The sequence below is a fragment of the Nesoenas mayeri genome (assembly GCF_963082525.1).
Source record: "Nesoenas mayeri genome assembly, chromosome: 18".
NCBI lineage: Eukaryota > Metazoa > Chordata > Aves > Columbiformes > Columbidae > Nesoenas > Nesoenas mayeri.
In genome coordinates, this window is record NC_137566.1 from 9479617 (window position 1) to 9505756 (window position 26140).

The 26140-nt window shown below is 52.2% G+C and overlaps 1 protein-coding gene across 1 annotated transcript; it reads right to left on the minus strand.

The window, feature by feature from the left end:
* Positions 1 to 18000: 18000 nt before the first annotated feature.
* Positions 18001 to 24907, minus strand: MYMK (myomaker, myoblast fusion factor; the record flags this gene model as incomplete). Its single annotated transcript, XM_080355901.1, has 5 exons — positions 18001 to 18147; positions 19213 to 19329; positions 20013 to 20161; positions 22183 to 22297; positions 24773 to 24907. The coding sequence occupies 5 exons, from the start codon at positions 24905 to 24907 to the stop codon at positions 18001 to 18003; spliced, it is 663 nt and encodes a 220-aa protein (XP_080212027.1).
* Positions 24908 to 26140: the final 1233 nt, after the last annotated feature.

Consider the following 26140-nt stretch of genomic DNA (forward strand, 5'->3'; position numbering starts at 1 on the left):
GCTAGCAGCGCCTGTTCGCTCTTCTGGTGGCAGTGCCCCTCGGGCAGGTCGGTCACTCACTTTTGGTGAGCACCACATCCTTGCTCTGCACTTTGGTCCTACCAAAACACACATAGGGTGGGTAAGGTGAAAGAAGACTCTGCTTCAGCGGTGGGCTGTGCTTGGCCATCGGCACAGGGAAGGGGCTCCTGATCTGCTCCCCAGCTCTGTGACAACTAATGGGGCTCGAGGCCCTTGAGAGTGAACCAGGGAGGAACAAGATGCCTGTTTTGGGAAAGTAGTGAACCAACCTGTGGCCGATTAAAGGGCAATCTGGTTTTGCTGAGAGCTGTTGGCTGCCTCGGCCGGAGTGATGCATTGCTCCAGCTCAACAGGACCTTCCTCCCCCTCTGACAGCTGTGCAATAGATCACGAACACATGCAAAAAAATAAACTGCATCAAAGCCACTTGGCAACTTAACTAACCCAATTCATAAATTAATTTCTATTCCTCTTGTAAGGGAGAAATCAGTCACTTCTCAAGGCTATCCGTCTCTATCGCTCATCTGGCCATATCCTTCCATCAATCTTCCCCGTAAGTCTGAACTGGTGATTGCTGGGTCAGGCTGTAATAACGCTCAGTGCCTGGGCTGGACTCAGGGGCAGCGCTGGGGCTGCTTTGCCCTGGGCTGGGACAGGGCTGCTTCTCTCTGCATCACCCGCATCCCGTAAGGCTGTAGCGGAGCTGGTGTTTCACAGCAGGGTGCTGCTCCATGGGTGATTTTGGGGAGCACATGGTCCACCCTAAGGAGCCATCAGGGCAGTGCGGAGGTGCGATGGTGAACAGTCTCCTTGCAACATGTGTGGGGAGGCAGATACAGCTGCTCCCCCCACAGCTTTCCAAGACCCCTTGGCTTTACAAAACGGTGCCTCACACGCAAAATTGTGCCTTGCACCCCTGGCTTCAGACAGGCATTGGTGCCTGGAGCCCAGGTTGGCTTTTCCAACTAGGCAGACAGGAGTCAGCTCTCCCCTGCTGTATCCCTCATCCCGCTCCCCCCTTGCAGAAAAAAATCACCACCTTTTCAGGCTGCCATCTGTTTATTTTGTTGGCCTCAGAACTTGCTGAAATGTCTTTCGATGGATGAAGCAACGCAGAGTAGAAGAACAGAGCCTGGCAGGCTGCATGGTGAGTGGAAAATAGTTTTGTGGGACTTGCTGGAGTTTGAAGCCCCGATGATGGATGTGCATGCGAGGGATGGTAATGGCTTTCTAAGTATCAAAACACAGAGCAAAAGAATAACTCTACCTAATAGACTGAGAAATGTATGTCGGACAGGATCTGCTCCACTCTGACATGGGCGAGAGCAGCGGTGCTGAATGATGAAGTGCTGCGGGGCTTGGGAGCAGAGACTTATATCAGTTTAATGTATTGGAAAAAATGGTACAGCTCGTTTTGAAAAAGAAAAAAAGTACTATGAAAGTGTTGGAAAAGGCTGCATCTTGCCTCAAAATGAGTCTTGAGGAGACCCATTGTGTTTGCAGCAATTTGTTCGAGGGGCTTTCAGCCGCCTGTGGCTCTGACACCCGGGCAGGGGTCCTTGTGCCTCCTGGCTCCCCTCTCGCTGCCTCCCCCTTCTGCTCCTGGTGTCCAGAACTACTGACAAAAGTGATAGTTTTATGTGGAAATTTCGTGGGGATAAATATTTGCCTGTCAGCAGCGCTAGGTTAGAGCATGATTTCTCATGTGCCATTTGGAAATGACATTTCCAAACAAAATTAGAATTTCCCATTGAGGGCTTTTTTGTTGTTTTTAAATTGGAAAAGGGTTGCATTTGGGGGGTTTCCTGGTTGCCATGCAAGTAAAAGACTTGTTCATCCCCCATACTAACAGCAAGGGATTTTGGTGTCCCGTTTCCGACCTGGCTAACCCAGAAGCCAAGATGAGCTGGAAGATCTGTGTGTGATCTTCAGCTGGGTGTGGGATTTACCAAATGCAGGATGTTTTTTTTTTCCTGCTTGTGGGGCTTTTTTCAGGTCACGTGAAATCTCGCAACCCACAGTTTCCAGTATCCGCAGGTACAAGTGAAACTGAGGTGGTGAATAAAAAGGGGATGTGGGGCAGATCACAGCTTCCCAACCCTTCGCATGCGATGTGGTGGCTTCGTCCCTCACTCCATCTCCTGCTGCAGCTTTTGGGTGGCCATGGTGTGAGCAGGGTCAGACCATGATCATGATATACCAGAGCCCGAATTTCCCCAGGGCTGTGGTGGCTCGCAGGAGAGCTGCTTGGAGCTGGTCCCTGTGGTCCTTGCACCCATTTACTTCTGGCCTTGCTCGGGTGATGTGGTTGATCTTTGTGCAGGGACATCTGTGCAGCGACACCGCAGCAAAGCAGAGGCTGAGCATCCCCAAGGATGTTGTGCTTTTGGACAGGGAAACAGGTCAGGTTTTCCACAAAGTCCAGCTCTGGGCAGGATGAGCTGGGATGTGGCTGCAGCCCCGGTGGCTTTCGGTGCCCCAGTACCAAGCCAGGAGGGGACATGGGTGCTGTGAAGCAGCAGCACTTGTTGCTCGTGAGGATGGGAAAAAACACGGTGAGCACAGGCTACACCTCAGCAACTGTGGGAGCTTGCTAAAGCCGAGCCTTGCTAGACTGTTGCTGGGTCAAGCTTTAGGGGCTGGACGTTATCTGTGCCAAGAGCTGACAACTTAGGTGACCTGCAGTCTTGGGAGGACGGTTCTGCCATCACCCCGTAGGCACAGGGGCTAAAAATAGAGTTTAAAGAACAAGCACGAGAAAGTTTCCCTTCTGAAATATCCTGTATATTCAGAGCCACGTTAAGGCAGCAACAAGGTTTTTGACACCCTGTGATGGTTGAGAGATGGTGAGATAAATCAAACAACTATCAAGAAGAACTTTTAAAGAATTTTTGGGTTGTTTTGTTTTAGTGTGAGCTGACGGGACAGCCTTCGAGGTGCTGCCTGCTGTGGTGGCACAACTTGGGTTTTTTGGTTCCCCTCTTGCTGACCCATGGGCATTTCTACTGTGTATTTGCAGTGAAGTTGCTTTTCTCTGATGGCAAGGAGTAGATTTCTTTACGCCTTGGGACACAAATCTTTCCCCAAATTCCTGAGCGCTGCTGCCCGCTCCTTCCTTGGCTGTGTGCGTTTTTTTCCTGTTTAATATGCTTTTTAATTTTATATATTTTTTTAAAAAGGGCAAAACAAAACATATCATTTCCTTGATTTAATGTGAGCCGATTATGGCTCACAGGCTGTTAACTTCATCACCGTTTCTTCCAAGAAAGACCTTGGTAAAATAACCCACCCCGGCGGCGGAGCGGAGCGGAGCTGGCAGCCGTGCCGCTGCGCCAGGACCTGCCCTTGGGCTCCGCGTGCGACCGGCAAAGCTTCGGCTCGAGCCGCCGCATTTCATCCCCCTCCTCCAGCTGGAAAAAACAAACCAGAAAAAAGCTCGAACGGCTCTGTCACACACACACACATGCCCGCTAAAATATCCAACCACTTGTTGTACATCTGCTGACGGATACCAACTGGAAAGGAGATTAGGGCTCAGACTCCCGCGCTGGGCTGTCTGCCCTCCTAATGAGGAACAGATTGGAGCCCTCGCCGGCGCTGAGCGCGGCACGCTGCCTCCCGCGCCCGGCAAATGGTAAAATCAGGAGGGCTGGGGCAGTCGGCGGATACCAGGGTACAGGCCAGGGTTATTATACTGTGCCGGCAGCCAGGCTGAGCCACAGCCAGGGTTTGGATGGGTGCTGCGAGGGGTGCTGGGGGTCTGTAATGGGGTGCAGGGTCTGTAATGGGATGTTGATGGGTCCACAGTGGGGTGCTGGGGGTCTGCAGCGGCGTGCTGGGGGTCTGCAGTGGCATGCTGCGGATTGGGAGTTGATGCATGTTTGCAGTAAGGGCTGGCACAGGGTACCCGAGACACTCTGTGGGATGCTGTGCTCAGTCCTTGCCCCTGTGCTGTCCTGCCCATCATCCCCAAATCATAGAATCATGGAACAGTTTGGGTTGAAGGGACCTTCAAAGCTCATCCAGTGCCACCCCTGCCATGAGCAGGGACATCTTCACCAGCTCAGGTTGCTTAAAACCCCCCGTCCAGCCCGTCCTGGGATGTCTCCAGGGATGGTTCATCCAACACCTCTCTGGCCAACCTGGGCCAGGCTGTCACCACCCTCAGGGTAAAACATTTCTTCCTCATGTTCCATCACAATGACTTGGACATCGGGAGGCAGGATCTGACCCCTCCGACCTGGGCACACCTGGCTTGGGGCCCTGGAGCTGTCCACCCACAGTGAAATCCCCCATAGGATACATCACCTCTTGCATGGCATTTTCCAACCCATTTGCCTTAGGAAGAAAAATGCTGGGGGCATTTAAAAGCCCCTTGGGGCCATCCCCAGGAGCAGGGTGCAGGTCTCCTGCTCTCCCCCATTCACAGCCGTTGTCCCGGGGTTTTGCACGCTGGCTCTGGCACCAGGACCTGCAGACCCCACTTGTGTTGCGTTGCCGTCTCCTGAATCGCTCTGTCCCTTGGCCGGGAGCCAGCACAGGAACGTTAATGTTTTTCTGCAGCTAATTCGGGGCTGTGGGCAGACCCGGTGCTGCCTTCTCCCTCCCTCCCCACCAACGGCGCTTGTTTTATTTTATGTTTCTTTTCAGCAGCAGTTGAATTGGAAAATTAAGATGTGCCGGGACTTAATCCCAAATAAAAATGCCAGTGTGTTCCCTGTGGGGCCCTTGGTTTAACCTCTGAGGTGGGAAATGCTGTGCTGGTTGTGCAGCTCGGCTGTGGGGACACTGTCCCTGTCCCCATCCCTGGGCTGGGCAGAGGGAAACCCGGCTCTTTCCCTTTGGCAAAGCGCTTTCCACCAATGGTGGGGTGAAAATGCTCATAAAAGATTTGTCTCGCTGGGAATTTGGGGCTTGCAGCCTGCGAGGTGTCCTTGCTGAGGAGGACGATGCTCTCTCAGGTCCCATGGGACTTTCCCACTGTGCATCATCTGCTGAGACCTTGTCATTGCCAGCTGCCTGTGGGACAAGGGATGGGGACAGGGCTGTGTCCCCCTGGCACTGTGACACTGTGACAGGCAGGCTGGCATCTGGATGCCGTTGGCCACCGGCAGAGAGGAGCAGGGTTGCCCCGATGGGCTACGATAAAGCAAAGATGAGCTTAGATTCCCGTACAAGGGGGAACAGGAGGCAGCTGCATCCTTGAAGCAGGAGAATAAGGAGCTTTTTATAAGCCCATTTTTGCAGGCACCTCTTAACCCATTTATCCTGCCGAGAGAAAATCTCGTGGATGAAATTGGAGTGAAAGCTGGGACCTGAAAGCACATTTCTGCTCCACTGGTGATCTGTTAACGGGATAATCTTGTTACAGCCACCTGTTAGTCCTGAGGTGAATCTTGAGTGTTCCTGGGCAGATATTAATTTATTTCATTGGCATAACAGCACTCTGCCCCGTGATCCTGGGGTGTTCCCCAACACCTCAGCCCTCGGTTGCTTTCCCGTTCAAGGTCATTGCAAGTGGCACTAAATATTTTTAATTGCTCTTAAACGAAACTAACTTTGAGGTTTTGGAGATCAAAATGTACCAGATGGATCAGGATTTTATTCAGGGACCTTTGGGCTGAGCTTTACATGCACTAAAAAGGAAAAAATCTTTACACATCTCTATGGCCTGAGTGTCTCTGAATTTTGCAAAAATCAGTGGCCGGATTGAGGTGAAAAAAATGCAATAATGTCCCTGCCATGCGGGAAAACTGTTGCATCCAGACTGTGCCAGCGCTTCAGCTTCTCTCGCTTCCCACCAGCTTTGCTGCAGCTCCCTTGGGGTTTTTTCATTGCAGTTTTAAACCCCACGTGGCGTGTCCCCCCCGAACCCCTGAACTCTCCCTCACCCGCCCGCAGCCACCACGGCAGGTGGGACCAGCCCCGGCCCCTCGCTACCAAAATTCATTTCCCTTGGGAAAGCCTCTGAAGCTGGTTACACATCCCGCTGCCCCCCGGGGATCGAACGGGAGAGCCAGACTGTGCAGGAGGATGAGATGGGACAATTTGGGAGTGAGGAGGAGCAGGGTTTGTACGGGAGAGCAATGGGAGGTGCCATCCCCGCTCGGTCCCCGTCTCACCCCGGGGTTCTCCCGGCTTCGGGGTGTCCCGAGCCCCTGGGATTCTGCCCGTGTCTGGAGGAGCTCATGTGAAACCCATTAAAAGCGTTAAGGAAAGGGAGCACGACGGTTGGGAATAATTTTGTTTGGGTTTCTAAAACGTGCGCATGAAAACACTGTGTGGTTTTCTGACAAATTTGAAACAGCTCTGCTCAATTCGCTCCAGTGCTGCTACTGTTGATCTAGCAGACTGTAAAGCATTTATTGGAGTTGCTTGAGGCGAACTTAAGCATCTGTGGAATAACAAGTCCAGGAAGTAATTGCATCCACAAGGAAAATATTTTTATGTATAATTCAGTGACCCATTTTATAAACATTGCGGTTCCACCTTGGACTTTGGGTTTTTTTTTTTTCTTTTTTTTCCTTTTTTTTTTTTTTTTAAATCCGCAGCCTTCCCTATCCAAGCGTCTGAGGTCAGTGAAATATGTGGGGCTGTGCTTGGTGGCTCCGTGTTTGGTAAGATACGGTGCTGGGAGGGAAGCCCCGGCACAGGGTGGGAGCTGGGGGGTCTGGCTCTGGAGGTGGCACCACGGCGGGGGACACACAGACTCTGGGTGCTGCGGAGAAGCAGAGGAACAGTGTGGATTGCTCCCGCCGAGCTTGGCAAAAGCAGAGGAATTGTTTCGGGGCAAGGGCTTTTCTTTCTTCCTTTGCAAACCAGCTTTACGAGAAGATGAGTCACTCCCAGCCTGGGTGGCATCGCGCTGGGCGTGGGGCGGCAGAGCTGGGGAGGCTCTCGCTGTTGGGGTGTGCGGCTCCAGGGGTGCCCCCAGCCACCGGTGCTGCTGTCGAGGGGCAGCGGGTTCACCCCATGCAGAAGTTCTCAGTTCCTGCAATGTCAAGTTTTTAGGGGGTTTCTGGGGTTTCATTTCCATGAGGTGTGAATGCACCCCCTCCCACCCCACCTTTCTCGACCCAGGAGATGTTGCCGTTGCACAAAGACCTTTTGGAGGGGACTGGCCCATCCCAGGCACAGCTGGTTTGGAGAACAGCTTTAGATACAGACGTTTAAATGGGTGATAGCTTAAAAAGCATAGATATGCTCTAATAGAACAAAGCTATGAAAAGATAAAGCTGCAAAGCACCTTATTCCAATTGCACTCGATTTTTGTGGGGTTTTTGTAGGTGTGCCGGCACCTCGGCCAGGAGAATGGGGTTGATGGCACCACAGTTCACTGCTACAGCTTTGTCGGAATCTTTATCCCTTTGGGGGAAATAAAGGTCTGATCAAGTCTGATCAGCGAAAAGCATGTGGGTGCTGTGCCGTGAGACCAGGGGCCACCTCGTGGGTCCCCGTCCTCCCTATGGAGAAGCCACCAACCCCGCCCCCCACCACTGCCTGTGCTACTGGAGGGGACCCGTTGTCCCCTACCAGGCAGCAAACCTGTCCCCTGCCCCGCTGCCTCTCCCTGGGCACGAGGCTCAAAGCCAGGCAGCGCTGGGAACTGGAGGGCAAAGCTCGAGTCAGGGGCACCAGGCAGAGTCCCCATCGCTTTTCCCGTTGCTTCCATCACCCCAAATAGCCGTGTCCCGGGTGCAGCCGCCCCCCTGCCCGCAGAGCAGTGATGCCAAGGGCAGCCGCAGCCCCGGGGCCAGGCTGTGCTCCAGGAGGGAGAAGAAAACAAAACAAAACAGGCCTGGGAGTAAATATTATCTGAATATAAAGGAACGCGATGTTTCTTCATATGGGTCTAGAATTTCTGCCTTTTAACAGCTAACCTTGACTCAGCCAATATCCACAGCATGCAACCCTGGCCAAAATATTCTGGGCCTTAAAGTACCACAACAGCTGTTTTTCTTGCTGAAATATGACATTAAATTTTTTGGACGGCTGGATGCTTCCTTGATGAACGTGGAATAAGGGGCTATTTTTCCTCTCTCTCCCCCCCTGTTCCATCTTTCCTTCTCCTTCCGTGCAAGGCAATAACGCACGAGCCTTTGCAGACATCCCGTGTGGGCAAACAGCCGATGTGCCTGTGGGGCCAGAGCCCCAGTGCAACCCAGGAGAGGGGGCAGCTGCTCCCTGATACTCCCCTTGTTATTGCTGGATCCCTCCCATGCCCTGGCAGAACCTGCACCAGCAGCAGCCGCAGCCCTGGCATCTTGTTTTGTCGATGGTTTTGTAGTATGTCAAAAATGTTGCACCCTTAAAACAAGGGTAGTGGGGCTGGCGAGTACCTCGGTGGGTTTTTCGCACTTTGGAACCCGTGTTCTTGCAAAACAGGCAAGTTGGGGCTTTTCAAAAGCTCCGGCTACAGCCAGCGATGTGGGACAGGATGCCCATGGCTGCATCCAGCCCATGAGCAGGTGCTGGTCCCTGTCCCTGAACTGACCAGCTTTGGCTGGATGAGCCGCGTTTCCCAGGCTGTGGTGGGTGCTGCAATGGGCATTTGCAGCAGAGTCACTGCTCTGGGCCTTAAAACAAGGGAATGGCTGCAGCGGGAGCAGGGATGTGTGGCGGGATGTGCCCTGGTTGGTGCCAGCGAGGTGGTTCTGCTTGGCAGCGCTGTGGCCACCCACGACAGCATCGCCCAGTGACACAGTGACATGCCCAAAGTCCATGTGTGGTTAAAGCGGGCGAGAGCGGGATGTGGCATTTGCTCCCCTTCCCATCCATCCCTCTCCATCCTTCCCATCCCCTCCATTTCTCCAGAGATGCTGTGGATCCTCACTCAGCTCCCCTTGCACCATCCTGAAGAACAAAATCTCTGCCCTCTACACCTTGTCCTCCCCTTCTTGTCCTTTTTTTTAGATCAGCTTGATTTTTGATGGGCGACAGAAGAATTTTTAAAAGGGAAGAGGTGGGAACCAAAACAAGATGAAGTTTTCACTGCCCAGAGCCTCCTGGGCTCTGATTTTTGGCTAGGGCCTCACATCTCAAGGGCTGATGAACTGGGAGAACTGGTGAGGTGCTGCACGGGCAACATGGCATTGTTACTCATTATTCCTCTTATTTATTAACAATTTTACTGCAGTACTTTATTTATACCTAGCATTGTACCTGCCAAGCCATAGCGTTTGCTGTGCATGTATTTATTTCTGGAGACCTGTGGTTACTGGTGGGGATGGGGATGCAGGCGGGGGCTGCGCAGGGTGCCAGGCTGGTCCCCAGCGGTACCCGTGTGTGTGTTTAAGGTACGTGCTCCTTTTCCCCGGCCGGCGAGCATGTGGTTGGAATTAGCGGTGCGGCTGCAGGGGGAGCGGGCAGCTGGGTTTCTCCGGAGCGTTTCAGTGCTTAATCTCTGAAGAATGCAGAATGTCTGTCTGGACGCCCCGGCCAAGATCAACTCCACGGCACGGGGAGGCCAACATAAACGTTCATGTTTTGTGTCACCGAGATTTCATTAGATGTTTTTTATGTAATTGCATAAGTCGAACTACCGTGATGAAAATGCCACAGCGAACGAACGAGATGAATTGTGAAACCTCTCCTTCGAGGAGACGTTGGCCTCCTCCGGACCGTGGGGATCCAGCTCCAGCCTCTTCCAAGGCGCTTGTGACCTTTTGGGATAAATATGAGGCTGTTTGCCCATGTTCTCCCCTTTCCCCCCCTCACCCTGACGTCAGGGTGAGCTCAGACAAGGCGGCAGGTCTCCCCGTGGCCGAGGTTGGCTGGTCCCGCGCTCCGACGGGCTCCCATCCCTCCTCCAAAACCCGAGGGGAGGCGGCGGGGCCAGGGGGAAGGAAGAAAAGTTTCTCCTGCTTCTTGGCTGCCTGGTGTCCAAGTGCTCTGCAGCATCTGAATGGTATCACTGCCCTCTCCATTCCTCTCTTTAAGCCCTGACAGAGGCAGGGAGGGCGAGCTGCAGGGCTCAGTGAGCATTTGCAGCTATGCTGCGCCCCATCCCTGTCTTCTGGCCCTCTCTGCGATTGATAACAACTTTGTTAAAATCTGTCCCTTAAAGGCCTGATGATACAGATTAATGCCAGTTTAGTTAGGCCTTAAATCAGTGCCTGCTTGGTTCAAACTCAGATGCCAGGCAGCCCCATGGGACAGGACAGTGCTGCTCCTCCCCAGGACGCAAGGGCTCAGTGGGGTGACATCCGGCCACCTTCCCCAGCTGCGCACCCATCCCGATTCTCCTTGGTGGTTTGACAGCGTGGATGTTGATGTGGGGCGAGAAGCTGGACCCACTGGGACATCATCCCAGTGCAAATCCCCTGCATTTTGTGATTTTGCTCCCGGGCAGCTTTTCCTGCAGATGCATGGCAGGGATGGGGAAGGCGGCCGGCAGAGCGGGAGTCCCGGGTGCTGCATCCCCGCGGCGGCTTCTGCGAGACAGGCTGGAACGGTCGCCCTCGCCGCAGACACATCTGCTGGGCGGGAGGGCCTGGAATTTGGGATATTGTTTTTCTGGCGGGGAGCAGTGGGTGCCAAAAGCCTGATAAATTAATCACCTCTGACATGGGTCAGTCCAGCTTCTGGCGTGCACAGGCTGGGCCCCCCGAGCTGCTGAGCGGAGACGGTGCTGCTGCAATGCGAAAGTTCATTATGCAAGGAGACGGCCCGGGAGGGGAGCAGGTTTTGGCTGGGCTGGGAGGGGGCAGCTGCTGCTGGGGGAGGGCTTGGCCACTGCGCTCCCTCCAGGATGTCCAGTGCTGGGAGATGTGGTGGATTGACTCTTGCCAGCTGCCTGCCGATGTTATGACCTGACCTCGTTACCTGTTTTGGTGAAGAGCTGCACGCTGCTGGCCCTTGAGAGACTGGATGTATTTAGGATTTATACAGCTCCTGTCACATCAGGGTCCTTGGTCGGGGACTGCCCCACTCCTGGTGCTGGTGGGGTGGTGAGGATACAGAGCCCGAGGGAGGCCGTGTGGGATGGGGATGTGCAGGAGACGTGCAGGACACAGCAGGGGTGCAGCTCATTGCAGTCACTCAGTCCTTGCAGGCAGGTGTTTGCTGCTTCCCTTCCCAGCACACACCAGCATCTCTCCCTCTGCCAGCAGCACCATTCGCTTCACCTTCCCCAGTCTTTCTTGGGACCATTTCTGCTCAGAAAAGGAGAAAGAGAGAGGCAGAGCATGGAGTGAAGCTTGGAGGAAAGGGTCCCACCGGGGTCTTCGAGAGGGTTTCAGGCTGCATTTGTGCCTCACATTCACCCAGGTGTTTGCAGGCGCCATGCAGGGCAGGACCGCGCTGCTCCGGGTGGCAGGAGGTGTTAAGACAGGGCGAGTGCTGTAATCGCGTTTGGGATCTGAGCAGATCTTATCAGGATGATGCAGAAGCCTCCCTCTGTCCCTCCTGTCTTCTCAGCTGGCTTGCTCTCCTTCTCTCCCCCTTGTTTCTTTTCTTTTTCTTTTTTCCTTTTTCTTTTTTTATTTTTTTCTTTTGGTCCAGACATAATTAATGTAAACCAAATGCTTTGTGCACAGCTGCTGGCATCCTGAAACCATTTTGTGTGTGGTCTTTCCTTTAGCCTGGACAGAGATGGAGCAAAACTCTGAGCACTATCCCAGACCTGCTTGGGCAGAGAGCAGCATCTATTACACAAGAAGCACCTTGAGTTTCTGCGTTCCCCTCATGGGATGAGGTTATGCGATGGCTGGTTGAACTGGTTTAAATAAAAACCATGGAGTTGCCCAAAAACTTCATCTCGCAAATCCAGCCAAACCCAAGCTCAACTTCTCTTTGCTAGTTGAGGGAGGGACGATTTCTGCTCTCAGTGCTTGGCCAAGTGATGCTCACAGGAGAGGGGAAGGGTTCTGATCTGCAGAAAGGTGCCTTCCCCAGTCCCCCATCCTTGCACCCAGCCCCACTCCAGGATGCTCCAGGGCTGTGGGGCTGGTGAGCACCAGAAAAAGAATTGTCTGCACCGAGTGTCCCGCAGCTCCCGGGCGATGACAATTTTAAATGAGTGAGAGGTTGAAAAATAACGAGCGAGATTTTTTAAAAAGGTCACCTTGGCGAAGGAGGCAAAAATTCTTCCTTGCGCGAGCGAGATGCTTTAGGAACTGCCTTAAAATTAATCCAAAACATAAGCGCAGCTCCAAATGAGTGGGACTTGGCAAGACGGCTGGACACATTATCTTTAAATATAGGCAGGCATCCCAGAGGGTTTCTGGTGGTTTTCCTGGTCATTTCTTCCTCCTCCATCTCCCCTTCTGTTCCCCGCTCCTTGCATAATTCACTCTATTTTAATGCCTCTTTCCACATTCCGGGTAGCCGTTTGTTTATCGCTCTGAAGTCTCCCCGAACCAGGCAGGGTTGCAACACTGCAAGCGCTTTTGTGTTGGGATGGTTTTGCTTGCAGCGACACTTTTCCTTGGGAGGACATTGTGGCTCTCGAGGGATCGCAAAGGTTTTTCAAAGGTACAAATGCCTCTGGCTTGTGGGTTTGGGCTCTGGACCCTATTCTGTGCAAAATTACCACGGCAAGCCCTCCCTGTACGCTGCAGGTATGTGTGTGTGTGTTTGCAGGCCCTTGGCAATGCGGCAGTGCTAGACTGGTCTGAGCCATGTGTTCTTGCGAATGCAGCTTCCTATTGACTTGTTAAACATTTGCTATTTATCAGATTTTTGCTTTTAAACTGTCTGTAACAGTCTGGGAGAACTTGTGTCAAAATCCCTTCCAGATGTGAAGGTGCTACCTGATACTTTGATTATAACCTGCACCCTTGCTCCTGCTCCATTCAGATTAGCTCAACTACTGTGAAAACGAAAATGCAAATGAAGATACAGAAAGAGAGGAGAGACGAATGTAAAATTTCCCCAAAGCCTTCCCTTTTATAGGCAAACTAGATCCTGCCTTTATAAGGCGATTGTTAGTTTTATCAGTGAATATTTGCTTTGTTAGAAAACCACAGGTAAGCAGCGGGGAGCAGCCACCCATCCCTGTCTATCCCTGTGAGTGCTTTTTAAAGCTTTATTGACTTTTTTTTCCCCCCCCATTGAAATAACGTTTCTTTGGGTCTGGGGCTTCCAGACACATCAGCTCGTTTTATGAGCATCAGATGATGTGTGCAGTTGGAAACTCGAGCGGTTCCCTTGCATTCGGAGCACATGGATCAGATAACAATGACGGTTCGTTAAATGCTCATTGAAAAGCTGCTGCAAGGTTGGGAGCTTTCCTGAGCAGCACCCGCTCTGCAGACACGCTGCCCTGTCCGTCTCCAGAAGCAGCTTTGGGGCCACAAGATATTCCCAGGTTAAAACAACTTCTCTCGCTCCGTGGTATCTGTCAGATCATATGCGGCCCGAGCCAGCTCCCATCGTAGCAAGGGAGGGTTTTTCCACTGACTTTAAGAGGTGCTGGCCCGGGGCCATCCTCTGTGTAATGCGGATCCGGCAGCGTGCGTGATGCACTGCATGATGACAGAATTTCTGGGAGATTGGCCTAAACCAAAAACCTTGGACTGCCGCTCCCTGGGACCGCTCCGCCGGAGGAGCGGGGAGGCTGGAGACACCGAATCTGGACCGGAGCAGGTTTTTGCAGCTGTGAAAGCATCCCCGCAAGAGCCGAGTGAGCCCGGCTGCTTCGCATCTGCCCTTCCTCGGCTCGGGGACTCGGCGCTCGGGTTTGGTCACTTGGGTCGAGTCCACCATCCGCATCCGTCTCCGGCGCGGCCGGGGGGAGCAGACACCTGCAAGTGTGCGAGGGGCTCCCTGCCCGACTCCCCCCGGGAGCTGAGCGGCTCAGCCTGTCTGCGGGGCTGTGGCCAAGCTTCCCCCTGCCCCGAAAATACCCCGTTGCTGCCAGAGGCAGCTGGGATGGGGCTGCACTACCTGCACTGGGCTGGAAAGTTTGGTTGGAAATCTTGCTGAGAGGAAAGAGGAGCAGAGGAGAGACATCCCAGGACAATGTATGGCGCTGTTTTAGGCAAAACCCCGATGCATGGCTGTTTTTCTCTCTCGGTGGTGCTGGGTTAGGGTGCTTTGCAACCATGCGGGAGGTTCCACTTTGCTGAACTCCATGGTTGCATCTGCTCTGATTCCATCCTGTCATTTCTGCAGTGTAGCACCAGGCACAGCAAATCCCCCTCTGTCTCTTGACTCCTCTGAAGTGCTGGAGACTTTATTTAGCACCCAGGAAGGGGCTGGGACAGCTGGTGCAAAGCTGAGAGACACCAAGTGGTCTCAGTGCTCCATCTGCCCCTTTTTTTCCAGGCTGGGGGATGGGGCTGGTTTCTCATAGTGCATCTGTGCCATGTCCCAGGGCCATGAAGCCCGGGGGGTGTGCAGGACGTCGGTGGTGACTCCCTTTGCCCCTGCAGACCTGCTCTGTCCAGGCTGGTTTACCACATGAATGTGCGTGGAGGAATGGTGGTGCAAGGGTGAAGGGGGAATAGCAGCGTGTGGAAAATAACCCGACCCTGAAGCGGTCTTTCAAAATCACATGGTGATAAGGCATTTTCTGGAGTGCCCCATACAGCTGGCAGCAGAAACCAGGCTTTTATGTTTCAGTCTGGCTAGTTTTTCACTTTCTGCAGCCAAAAGGATCTGGATAAAGTTTGCCTGGAAGATTAGCTGGCACTGAGCCTGACTAGACATCTCTGGAAGCCTCCCCTTGAGCAGGAGTAGGTCCTAATTCCCCTCTCATCCCAGCTTTATCTTAGGCAAGTGTGGGGAAATGTGTGTCCCCTGGGAGGGGACAGTTCCACCCTGTCTTGCATGAGTCTGTTCCAAGATCTCTGGTGGGGCTGCAGCCTTGGGGCCAGCACCCGACACGCTGGGTCCCCACTAATCCCACCATGGGGATGCTGGGGAGCAGGCGGCGCTGAGCGAGGTCCCCGGGATCCCCATTGCCATGGTCCACGCGTGTGGCAGAGACGAAGCCCGGCAGCCCAAGGGCTGGGACAGGAGCAGAACCCTCAGCATGGCTGCCTGGCTGCTGTGGCTTCGCATCAGCCCTCACCAGGGGATGTGCATCCTTCATGTGGTCTGTCCCGACGCTGAAACCAAACGGTGAAACGGGGTGTGTGGGAGCTCCCTGAGCAAGGCTGAGCTCCCCCAGCTCCGGGACAGACGTGCTCCAGCTGCTGCACATTGTGTGATGCCACCTCTGTGGGGACAGCATGCACCCCATGCCCAGAAACAAAGCAAAGGGGATTTCGTGCCTGGGGAGGCACACTGGAGCAGGGGGAGATGGCCAGGCTCCTTGTCGCTGCCCTCGGCCATTGCGCTGGTCGCAGATGCCAAGGTCTCTGGAGCGGAAAGCCCGGTCCCTCCCGTCTCATTCCTTTTTCCTTGTTTCTTTCTCTTTTTTTGTTTCCTCCCCCCTCTCCGGCTGATTTTAAAAAAAGCCCAGGCGGTTTGGGCTTCATGAAACCCAAATGCTTTTTGCAGCATCAAGCACGAATCCCATAAGTAATATCCCAGTGTTCGAGAATAAGACAGTATATGAAGTAGACAGGGAGCTATAAAGACGCTTTAAAAGGGGCAATAAAAGTTTTGGGTTTCATATCGTCTTACCAAAGAAGAGAATAACAGAGAAGCAGGAAATTTCAGTAGCAGACATGACAAAGGTCACAGCACTCAGACTGCACCTTAGACGAAAACACCTACTCTTATGAAAACAGCAAGAATTTTTGGCAGGGGCTCAAGAGCTCTTACAGGCAAAGCTCTCGGCAGCGCTAAAAGGTTACAAGAGACTGTTTTGTCTACGTTGCTGTAAATGTTTATAATATTTCCCTGCGTTTGTATTGCAGGGGATATCCTGCTCCGGTGATAGCGAATTCGGTCTGTGCACCTTCCTCGAGGGTGTTGGGGTGCCCAGTCCCACCGCAGCGGGTGCTGATGCCATGTCAGGGACCCCTCCAGATGTGCCCAGCTGCGTTTCGGCCCTGAGGGCGGGTGCTGGTCCTGCATGGGGGTGTGAAGGGATGGACGGTTTGCGCAGTCAGAGCAGTGTCCTAGGACATCAGCAGGGACGGGGGGAAAAGGAAACCATGCCCGCTGTTTTACTGTGTGCAATACGCTTTTTGAGTTGTGTGTTTGTTGGGTTACTTTTTTTGGTGTAGCACCTGAATACCTGGCAGGTGGGAGCAGCAGCTTTCATTACTCAGCTGGGCTTTAGCTAACATATCCTTCTTGTCTGTGTGGGGTTTGCCAACCTTTTTTCCCTTCTGCTCAGCCGCGTTGCAGTTACTCAGCGTCTCTCCTCACAGTACTTTACCCACACAAGCCTCTCCCCATGCCCACGCTGCCCACAAACCGCCAGGACTTGCTTCAGGGTTTTACATGTCACTGCAGTCCTGGGGAGGCCAAACAATCACAAAAATGAGTCAGGGGGGTCAGGATGCCTCTGATCAGTGGCTGCGGTGAGTGGCAGAGGGTGTGCAGGGGGAAGGAGACTGCTGGTGGAGACCCAGCGTTGAGGATTTGCGGGTGGGGTAATGCACAGGGAGATGTGTTTGGGGTGGCTCAGTGAGAGCCAGCGTGGCCCTGCCTGTGGGACACCCATGGGGGCGACCGCTTGGGAAGTAGCTGCACACTTGCATGTATTGCCAAGGTGCTTCTTGCATTCAGCTCTGAATTGGGAGTTGGAGAACTTGGGACTGCTTTTTGGGAATGCCATGAGCAGCCCTCACATGGCAAAGTACTCCAGTAGTGTGCAAGCAATGGTGAAAGTTTTGTATGCAAACAACAGGGAAAATTTTGTACACGAACAATGAGGAAAGTTTTGTACGCAAACCCTTAGAGCACATTGCAAAACTTCCTGGGGGCTGGATGCTGCAGCAAACCTGATGTGCTGTGTTGCTTTAGATGCTGGGGAACCCTTTGGAAAGTCTTTGCTAGCACTGCCTGTGCGTGCAGCTGCACCGGCTGTGCCACCGCTTGCCAGTGACTCTTGAATGCTCAGGGATTCATAATTCATGTATATTTTTGTTGGAAGCTCATCCAGTTTTGGTTGTTGCCCCATTGCAGGAAGTTACTCTGATGAATGACTGAGGTGGATTTCTCTTCCAGAGGAACCCAGGCTTAATGTGGGCTTTCTGTGGACATCGCTGTATATCGATACTGCTCTAATTGTCCATGACATATAGTCTTGGCGTTATTCCCAGACAGTCTAAATAAATCATACACTTCTGCTATAGTAAATAGTCTGTTAGAGGAGATGTTATAAGCTTACAGCCCTCCCCCTCCCTCCAGGAGCTTCTTTTCTCTGCCTCTCATTTTCCATGTGTTTTCCATACTAATGATGCTCTCCACAAGCGCACCTGCTGCCTGCGCTGCCCGGGCAGCTCCGCAAGGACAAAGTGCCCAATGTTGCAGCTCCATCCAGGACAGAGGGGGCTGTGGGCAGGGGAGGGGGTGGCCGTGCCTGGAGCTCGGCTTTGGGGCCGGCATCTGCCCTTGACTGAGCAGAGCTGAGCTGGAAAATTTCTTGCACCACTTAAGAAATGCTGACTTGCAAAGCTTTTTGTTAGTATGTATTATTTACATCAGGAGAACGCATAAATAAAATAGTAAATATCTCACAAAAATACAGGTTCTGTTAATCAGACATGACAAACGAAGCCTCATGTGCTCAGGCAAATTTCCATGGAGGGGACAACTCGGGTCCTCCCAGGCTGGTGCAGCGGTCAGCCCAGGTGGTGACATGGGCTGAGAATGCAAATGTCCCCCAGGGCTGGGGACAGGTGACAGCCCAGATAAGTGCTTCTCCAGGGAGAAATCCGGGTGTGCAGCAAGCACAGCCTCTGCAAGGGCTGGCCATGGGAAGGTGAAGCCTTTCCAGGGAAGAAAAGCCCAGGGCGTGCACAGAGCTGGTGGGAAAAGACGCTAGTGTCCCTGAGGAAAGGCGCTTTGCTTTTGCTTGCACCTCTCAGTCACCCCAGGAGCAGAAAACCAAGTGCCCTGCTCATACGGAGCTGCTCAGACACAGCAGCAGAGCGTGGAGCAGTCGAGCTTGGCGGGGGTCCCGGTGCCCCCAGCCTTCTTGTTCTCCTTGGGCAGCAGCAGGACGAAGGCCATGGCCAAGGCGCAGTGGTAGAAGCTGTGCACGTAGGTGTAATCCCACTCCTGCAAACGGGGAGAGCGTTAGCGAGATCTGCCGGGGCTGTGGGAGCAATGGGGTTAGGTGCAAAATATTAACTTTCTGCGAGTAGCCAAAAGGAAAGGAATAGAAAAAGAATTTCTGAGCCTTCTGCCTCTTTTTGCTGTCAAAGAAGAAAGGATTTCCAACCTTAAAAAAAAAAAAAAAAAAAGAGAAAAGAAAAGAAAGGAAAGCAAAGTGGATTTAACACATTCCAATTTGCACATTTCCCAATTTTTGAATGAAGTGTTTCATTACCCCGCAAAGGACGCGGCGGAGAGGCCGGAGCACGGGGGGAGGCAGTTTCTGCTAAGTGACATTTTTATGTTCTGCTAGAATTTGCAATTACTAAATGCTTTGAAAAATAATCCTTGGGGATGACTGTGAGGTTGTATCTAGCAGCTCCCAATGCACAGAGCAGCTGTAACGGCGGGGCTGAGCGCGGGCGTCACCAGCAGCTCTGTCGGGGGTGACCACCTTCCCCGCACGGGACAGACGGACCGTTTTGCACAGGATGGGCGGACTGGGCAGCAGCGAGAGCAAAAGGTTATAAACATGGGATCGAGTGCCCCTGGGAGTCAACTGAGAGGCTTTTCTTTGGCGTGAGCCAGTTTTGGATCTAGTCATGCCTGGGTTATATCCAGTTCCTGCCATGGCTCCACAAGGTGTCCTTAATTCACCCGTGCCCGGTTTCCAAAACAACCCCGCTTGCATTCAACAAAACCTTTTTGAGGACATGCACAGCTGAAGAGAGCGCGGCCTGTGTCCTTGTGACTCGCTTAATGGGGGGAAAAGAGAGCGAGCAGCACCCTGCATGTCACTTGCTGTCACATCTGCCCACACCGCGGTTAATAGGCCAGAGGCTGGGATGGGGACAAGTGGGGGGACCTTGTCCCTTCTGCCAGACCCTGGCACACCAAGCTGGAGACCTGCACCTGAACTGGGTATTGTCCAGGCTGGATGCTGTCCAGCGCTGTGAAGGGAGAAGTCTCCTATCACAGTAACATCCGTTACACCTTGTAAAGTCAGTGAGAGAATGTGCAAATAGGTACCTCAAAGAAGAACCTCAGCATCAGTGCTAACGCCCCGAAACAGAAGCCAGGACCAATCTGCTGGGTGTAGACGCTCTTGTCTGGATAGAGCCCTTTCTTCTCTTTCATCTTTTGGAGCTGGAAGGAAAGAGAGAGCACCCTAAGTGTATTCACCTGGGTTTAGCTCCCTGCTTTGCAGCCCAAACAACTCATGAATGCTGAAATAAAACCAGGCAAAGCCTCTAGACTGGCTCTCAGTCCTCTCCTTGTCCATCCCTTCGCTGTTGTGGCCACTAGATTTTAGCTACTGGCCAGTTAGATGTGGCTTAGTGATGATGTGTAGCTGGGACTTGGATTCCTGTATTTCTGTGACACTCAGCAGCATCTTCCTGCAATTTTTGTCCCATCGCTGAATCCTTCTCCTTTCCCAGTAATGGCTCTGCCCCCCACGCTCCCAGCCCTGTCACAGCATCTGCTGTGTGTGGGACACACACCGCGGTCCCCGAATGTCCCAGGAGCTGCCAGCCAGATTCAGGCAGACTACAGACAGATTCCTTCCCATTTTATCACTGTGTTTCTTCTACCAGCCCCGGGGCAGTTCACCAGACCCTTCTGCCTCTGAGTAGCTGTAAAAACTCCATAAATACATTCCTCCTGATTCAAAACACAGGGGCAGGAGATGTAGTAGATTGCTCAGACTGATCAAATCTGGCGTTTATCACAAAGGCTGCTTGCTGGCTGCTTGTGTTCTGCCTGAAGAAGTGATGTTCCCCATCACAAACATCCCCCAAATCCCTAGTGTGGTGCCCTTCCCTACATACCCATTTCACAGTTATTGTCAGGACGGCCGTCCCGATGGGTCCCGAGTAGACGCCGTAGCCCCAGCGGTCGTGGTAGATCCTCACAGCAATGGTGAGGACGCCGAACATGACGAAGGTCGATCTCTTTGGCTCGTCAAACTCTGCCAGGGCTGCACCGAGCACAGGGAGCATCAGCTCAGCCCCTCTGCTTCCTTGGCTGCTCCCCTAAAGCCTCCCTGGGGTCTGTCCCCCCTGCCTCGGAGACCCTTAGCATTGCATCCATGTCTGATTGCCCTTCTTATGCCTCACAGCTGGGGAAACTGAGGCACATAGGGACAAAGCGAGCCGTCCTGAGGCATCTGAGTGGCAGCTCTAGGAGCTGATTTCAGAGATCTTTTATTCACTGTTGTGTTTGGAGGCTAAAGGAGATTTCCCACCTGTATTTCTCTTTCTTGCCCCGACCCAGAAAAGGTGAGTTCACCATCAGCTCTTGGGTTCATCCCACATCTCCAACCTTCCCTAACCTGCTGGCTCCCCCCACTGCATCCTCCATCACCTGCAGCATCAGGACCACACTTGCCGCTGCCGTGGGGACCGTACTGCCCATCTCTGCTGGCACCTGCCACAGGTTTGCAAGCTGGAAGTCACCGGTGCGAGTAAATTATTAGAGGCTTTTGTTTAGCACAGGATGGGGTAATAACTGATAAAAGTTATGGATCCCAGTGGGCTCCATGCTTTTCCAGCTTGCACAGCTGTGTTATGGCTGTCCTGGATTTGCATTCCGGGAAGCGTGCCCGAGGGTCTGCGTCCGCACATGTGCGCTCGGGCTTTACAAGCCACAGCGAGAGGCTTCCCTGGGCTGCAGTCACCACACCTTCCATGTCCTTGGATCGCGGTTTTATAGGGAGTTTGGCTAAGGGATAATGTCCGCATTTTAATCTCTGTTGTTTCCCCGGGGGTCAATATTTTAAACGTTGTAGTCTGGGATTTGTACTTTTTTTTTTGCAAGGTTTTTGAATGCAGTAATGAAGCAATCAAGTTGAATTTTGCTGCAAGGAGCCAAAGTGTCTGGATCGGCTCTGACCTACCCTGACATTGCTGTTATCTTCTGAAAATGCCCTTTGGAGATGATTTGCCTCATTGCCTTTTCTAGCTGAGCAGAGAGAGCACTGGAGTGCTGCGGACAGTGTGGGAGTCCGAATGTGCTGAGCAAAGCCTTTGCTGTCGAAAGGGACTGTCCCCTCATCTCTCTGCCCTTGCCCTGCTCTCTTCTCCTGCCAGAAATACTCAGGTCCTTCCAAAAATCATGTTGGCAAAATGGGAAAATAATAGGTTTGAAGTTTTAATCCTTCTTTAGTTCCATCATTTCTTTTCCCATTTCTATTATACCTTGTTTCAGTGGCAAATGAGGAACAAAATGAGAAAAAAAAAGAAAGTGAAGGAAATATGGGAAAACTGAATAATATGGCAATAGTAGGTTGGGATTTTTAATAAAAAGGAAGTGAAATATATTTCTGCTTTTTCTAAACTGATCTAATGTTTCCTGTCAGCCCAGACTAGGCTTTTGAGAAACTAGGAAGATACATTTGCTTTGACTAAACCACTTGGACTTGCATGTCACCAGCACATTCTGCATTTCTTAGTGCTCCCAAGTCAGAACAGGACAAGCTGATGGGCTCAATATGGGGAAAATGAGGAGAAATGGGAGATTCCCCACTATGTGAGGTTTCAAACTAAGTCGTCTCATAGCACTGCCCTGCCTTGAACTAAAGCACAAGGCTACATGTGTTACTTGCCAATTTGAAATAAACAATTCTGCTGTTGTCAGGACATGCATAAGAGCTGGTGAAGGTGTAGGAACACCCCACTAAAGATCACCCGGTGCCAGAGCTCTGTTTATCTCCAAAGAGCCAAACTCCCCCAGCCACCACTCGGGACAGTTTTTATGTGTGTCTAGACCCCACCAACAGAAATGGGTTTCCAGGGCATGAACTATATAAAAATAGATTTAACCATAGCACGGGATGACTTCCAAAAGGCCAGTCAGAGCTAAGTCTTGCAGATGGCAGCTCAAAGGCAACAGCATTTCTAGGGGTTTCACCCACTGACTGTCCCACCAGTGATGGTGACAAATCCTGCCCGACCTGCCAAAGGTGGTGCTGGGGGGGAAGCTTGAGAGAGCGGTGCTTACCCATCAGGGACACCCAGATGGACAGGGCTGTTCCATAGATGCTGAAGTATTCCAGGATATCATAGCGCATGAAGCACAGCACTGATAAGCCGGGGCCATCACATGCGTGGTAAATCTATTAAATTAAAAAATACAAAACCAAAGAAAAGCATTGGAAAACTAGTTCCTTACCCATTACCCACAGACCAGTTAACATAAACATTCTTACCAACTGATTTGAAACAGTCTTTGCATGGCTGTTGAAAGGATGGCCAGCCAGGAACAGAGCAATCTCAAATACACCCAGGTCACTGATACACAGTAATGAATATATTTGAGATATAATGTCACCATTCCTAATTGTGAATTGCTCAAGAATCAGCATTCTTCTCTCTTAGTACAAGTTATTTGTGGACAAACTTTAGTTTGCCTCTTGGTCTCTGCCAGAATTTGCAATCTGATGACTAAGCTGCTTCGAGCCGAGACGCGGGCGGCGTGGGGATGTCCTCTCCAGCAGGAGGACTCTGAGGTTATGGTTGTAATTGCGAAAGATCCTTGTAAAACTATTCAAAATGAGTGTCCTGATGAAATGTGTATAGATGCCAGGTCACTGTCCAGGCTAAATAGGGTTTATATGGCCAGAGTCTGAATACTGGGGAATTCACTCATTAATGCATTCCCTTAAAAGCCGCGGGTTCTTGCCCATTAGCTCATTGATTGGGTTATTTGCAAAAAAAAAAAAAAGCCATTGTCATGCAACATAGATGCAAACCAAGCCAAGAGAAATTTTCCAGTGCAATCAGAAGAATGTTCCCAGTGTTTGCCTGGCGCTCGCCTTCCCCTCCGAGCGCTCAGCCCGGAGAGGTTTCTCGTGGTAGCCCCAGCGTGCTCCGCTGTTTCTGAAGAAGTCCCTTCACTGCTTGGCAGGATGCCCTTGGAACAATCCCGGCTGTCATGGCCCAGCGGGGATGCTGATATTATTTATAATGGGAATTACTGCAAGTCCTTTGGCTCATTGTGGTTTCTAGAAAAGATCGCGCCACAGCTGTAATTCTTTTCTCTGTTTGAGATGGGGTTCGGGGAGCCCAGACATAGGGAGGAGAAAGGGTGGAAGACAAAGAGTGTGTTTCTGGCCAGCGTCGCAGCACTTGTCTGCGATGGACATGTGCTTTCACTGACTGATGAGGGGGAGGAGGAGTGGGATGCTACAAGAAAGGCAACAGCAGCAGCTGCTGCCCTTCCTACCCCTGATCATGCTGGCAGCTCCTTCCCTTCCCTTCCCTTCCCTTCCCTTCCCTTCCCTTCCCTTCCCTTCCCTTCCCTTCCCTTCCCTTCCCTTCCCTTCCCTTCCCTTCCCTTCCCTTCCCTTCCCTTCCCTTCCCTTCCCTTCCCTTCCCTTCCCCAGATATTTTGCCTCTTCCATCTCTTTGGTGAGAACCTGTTCCACCTCCCTCAAAACACGTGCCAATTTTCCTATTGACTTCTCGGGGAGGTGGAGCAGACACAAAGCCGATGCAAAATGAAATCGTAGCTGTCTGGCTTCCCCAGGGAGCTGGAGGGGGGGAACTCAGCTGGGATCTTTTTATTAACTAGTCCTGTAGTGTTTCTGGAATTGGCAGAGTTTACCCCCTCCCTCTCATTGTGCTTTAATTGGAGGTTTAAATGGTGGATCCTTAGGAAGAAGCGACTGGCCTGGTTTAGAGCCCTGCTGCTGCAGAAAAGCTTTTCACACCAGAAAGGTGCTTTATCTACTCCCTGCCTCAGTTTCCCTGTCTCTATACAAGGCATATAACAGTCCTCATGAAATGGGTGGCGAGAAGAGGTAAACTGTATATTGATTCGGTTGCTGGGCTATTTCCTTCATATTCTTTAGCAGAGCATTGCCATGGAGATAAATAGAAGACTTTTTTCCAATGGAAATAATGCTTTAGGTGCTCAATCGATGTGTGTACGGAGGCACTTAGCAGTGACACAATGCGCAGGGCAGCTTGTTGCAAGGAGCGGGAATATTAATTAATTTGTATAAGTAGAGAGAACTGATTTCTCAGCTCATTATTCCCATGCGAGAGGGTGATTCTGAGCCTGGTGAAACACAGGTTTTCAAACCGCTCTGCCAGGGTGGAGGGTTAATTTTTTTGCTAGCTCAGCAGCATGTTTTAGTCTTTCCCAGTGCAGAAGAAACTCCCCTGACTCCAGCATTGCTCCCATGGCCAGTTAGCAATTGCAAAATCAATAATTCAACTGCGTGCTTTTGGAGAAAAATGGCAGAAGCATAGCAAGAGACTCTGTATACAATTTAAACCCCAAATTCAGCATGGCCACTTACCAGCTGTAAAACAAAGAGAAAAACCAGCTCCAAAACATTGCGAATCGTTTGCATTCAGACCTTCTCCCCAACCTCACAACCATAAAACACCATTAAGGCTGTGTAAGGCCACCCCTTAGCACATCCTAAACTGAAGAATCAGCACCGCACATGGAGGGAAAAAACCTGAAAATGGATATTCTGGGGGTCGCGCTCACTGCTCTTGGGTGGGATCCAACTGTCCTTCCCCGCAGAGACCTGATACAGGGGGATGAAACATGCAGGGGGGGTATGGGGACATCTTACCGCCACGAAGAACATGGTGAAGAAGTAAACCATGGCTTCCATGTGGAAGCGCCGCTTGGCCGCGATGCTGATGGTGGGGAGGAAGACCAAGGTGCTGATGGTGGGCAGAAGGAGCTTGGCCACCAGTGAACCCATGGGTGCCTCAGTGGCTGGTGGCTCCCGGGACGGGGTCTCTGTGAGCCGGACAAGGATGGCGGAGAAAACAGCCGTGGAGAGTGTGCTTTAAAATTTAAATGCCCTGCGTGGCCGGGAGGGCTGCGGGCAGGGAACAGCTGCTGCTGCCACCCCCTTCGCTCCCGTCTCTCCCCAACAGTGACATTCTTGAGGCAGCCGGTGGCTCCAGACAGCAGATGCTCTGTGCCTCCCTGGATGTTTTTAAAGGAGTGAAGGGGAATGTTGCCTTTGCACGCCTTGTGCTGGGTGTCCAACCTAGGTTTGCAAAGGGTGAGGGCTGCAGGTTTGCTTGCTTTCCATGGGGACATCCCACCCCTGCATCCCGCTGCCCCCGTGCCAAGCCTGGGTCACCATCCACTGCTCTGCACTGGCACGAAGCAGGGAACAACCGGAACATGGAAGGTACTGGGAGGTTTTAAAACAGCAGGATGTATCCTGCTACCTTTGCTGTACCTGAGAAATACACACCAAGCTCCAAACTTGCCTTTTATTTCCCCGTGAGGGCAGACCTGGAGCTGGTGGCTCTGCTCGAGTGGAGCATAGGATTTGGGAGCTTGTGTGACACAGCGTCTAACACCTGCTGCACATGTGTACATGCCTTCCCATGCGCTTGGGTACAGTTAAGTTTCTCAGCCATGCCCTCAGGCTTTGCAGTGTGGACACCTCCAGGAGATGTGTCTGAAATTCAGGAGCTGAGGTGGAGGAATTTGAGCAGACCACCGTGCGGCGCAGAAAAGCTGGAGGAAAAGGAGACCAAAAGCCAAGCGGCGTTTGGGCTGCTAATCCACTCAGTGGCTTCACTCTTTTACTGTGACTTTTTATTATATCACTGCTGCTTCCCTCCTGGGTTAATATCTTTTCCTTGGAGTGTCGCAGGGATTCTCAGCGTCTTTTCGGTACAGCTGTTCCTGGGACGCAGGGAGCAGGAATGTTATGCTTAAGCAACAGCCTTTGTGGTTGCGGGTTTGGGGAGGAGGCTGCGAGCTGTGATATGAGCCACCATCTATTTCTGAGGCCGGATGGGCTCCCATGTCCCCCGGGAGGGGGTCCGGTGGAAAGGCAGACATGCACCGAGGAAAAATGCTCTTTAAATCACTCCAGCTAAGTCTGAAGGGCTCCGGGAAGGGGAGCGTGGGGGCGTTGTGTGTGCGGTCAGAATGGCACGTCAGCCTGAAAGCACTGACCCAAGAGGGC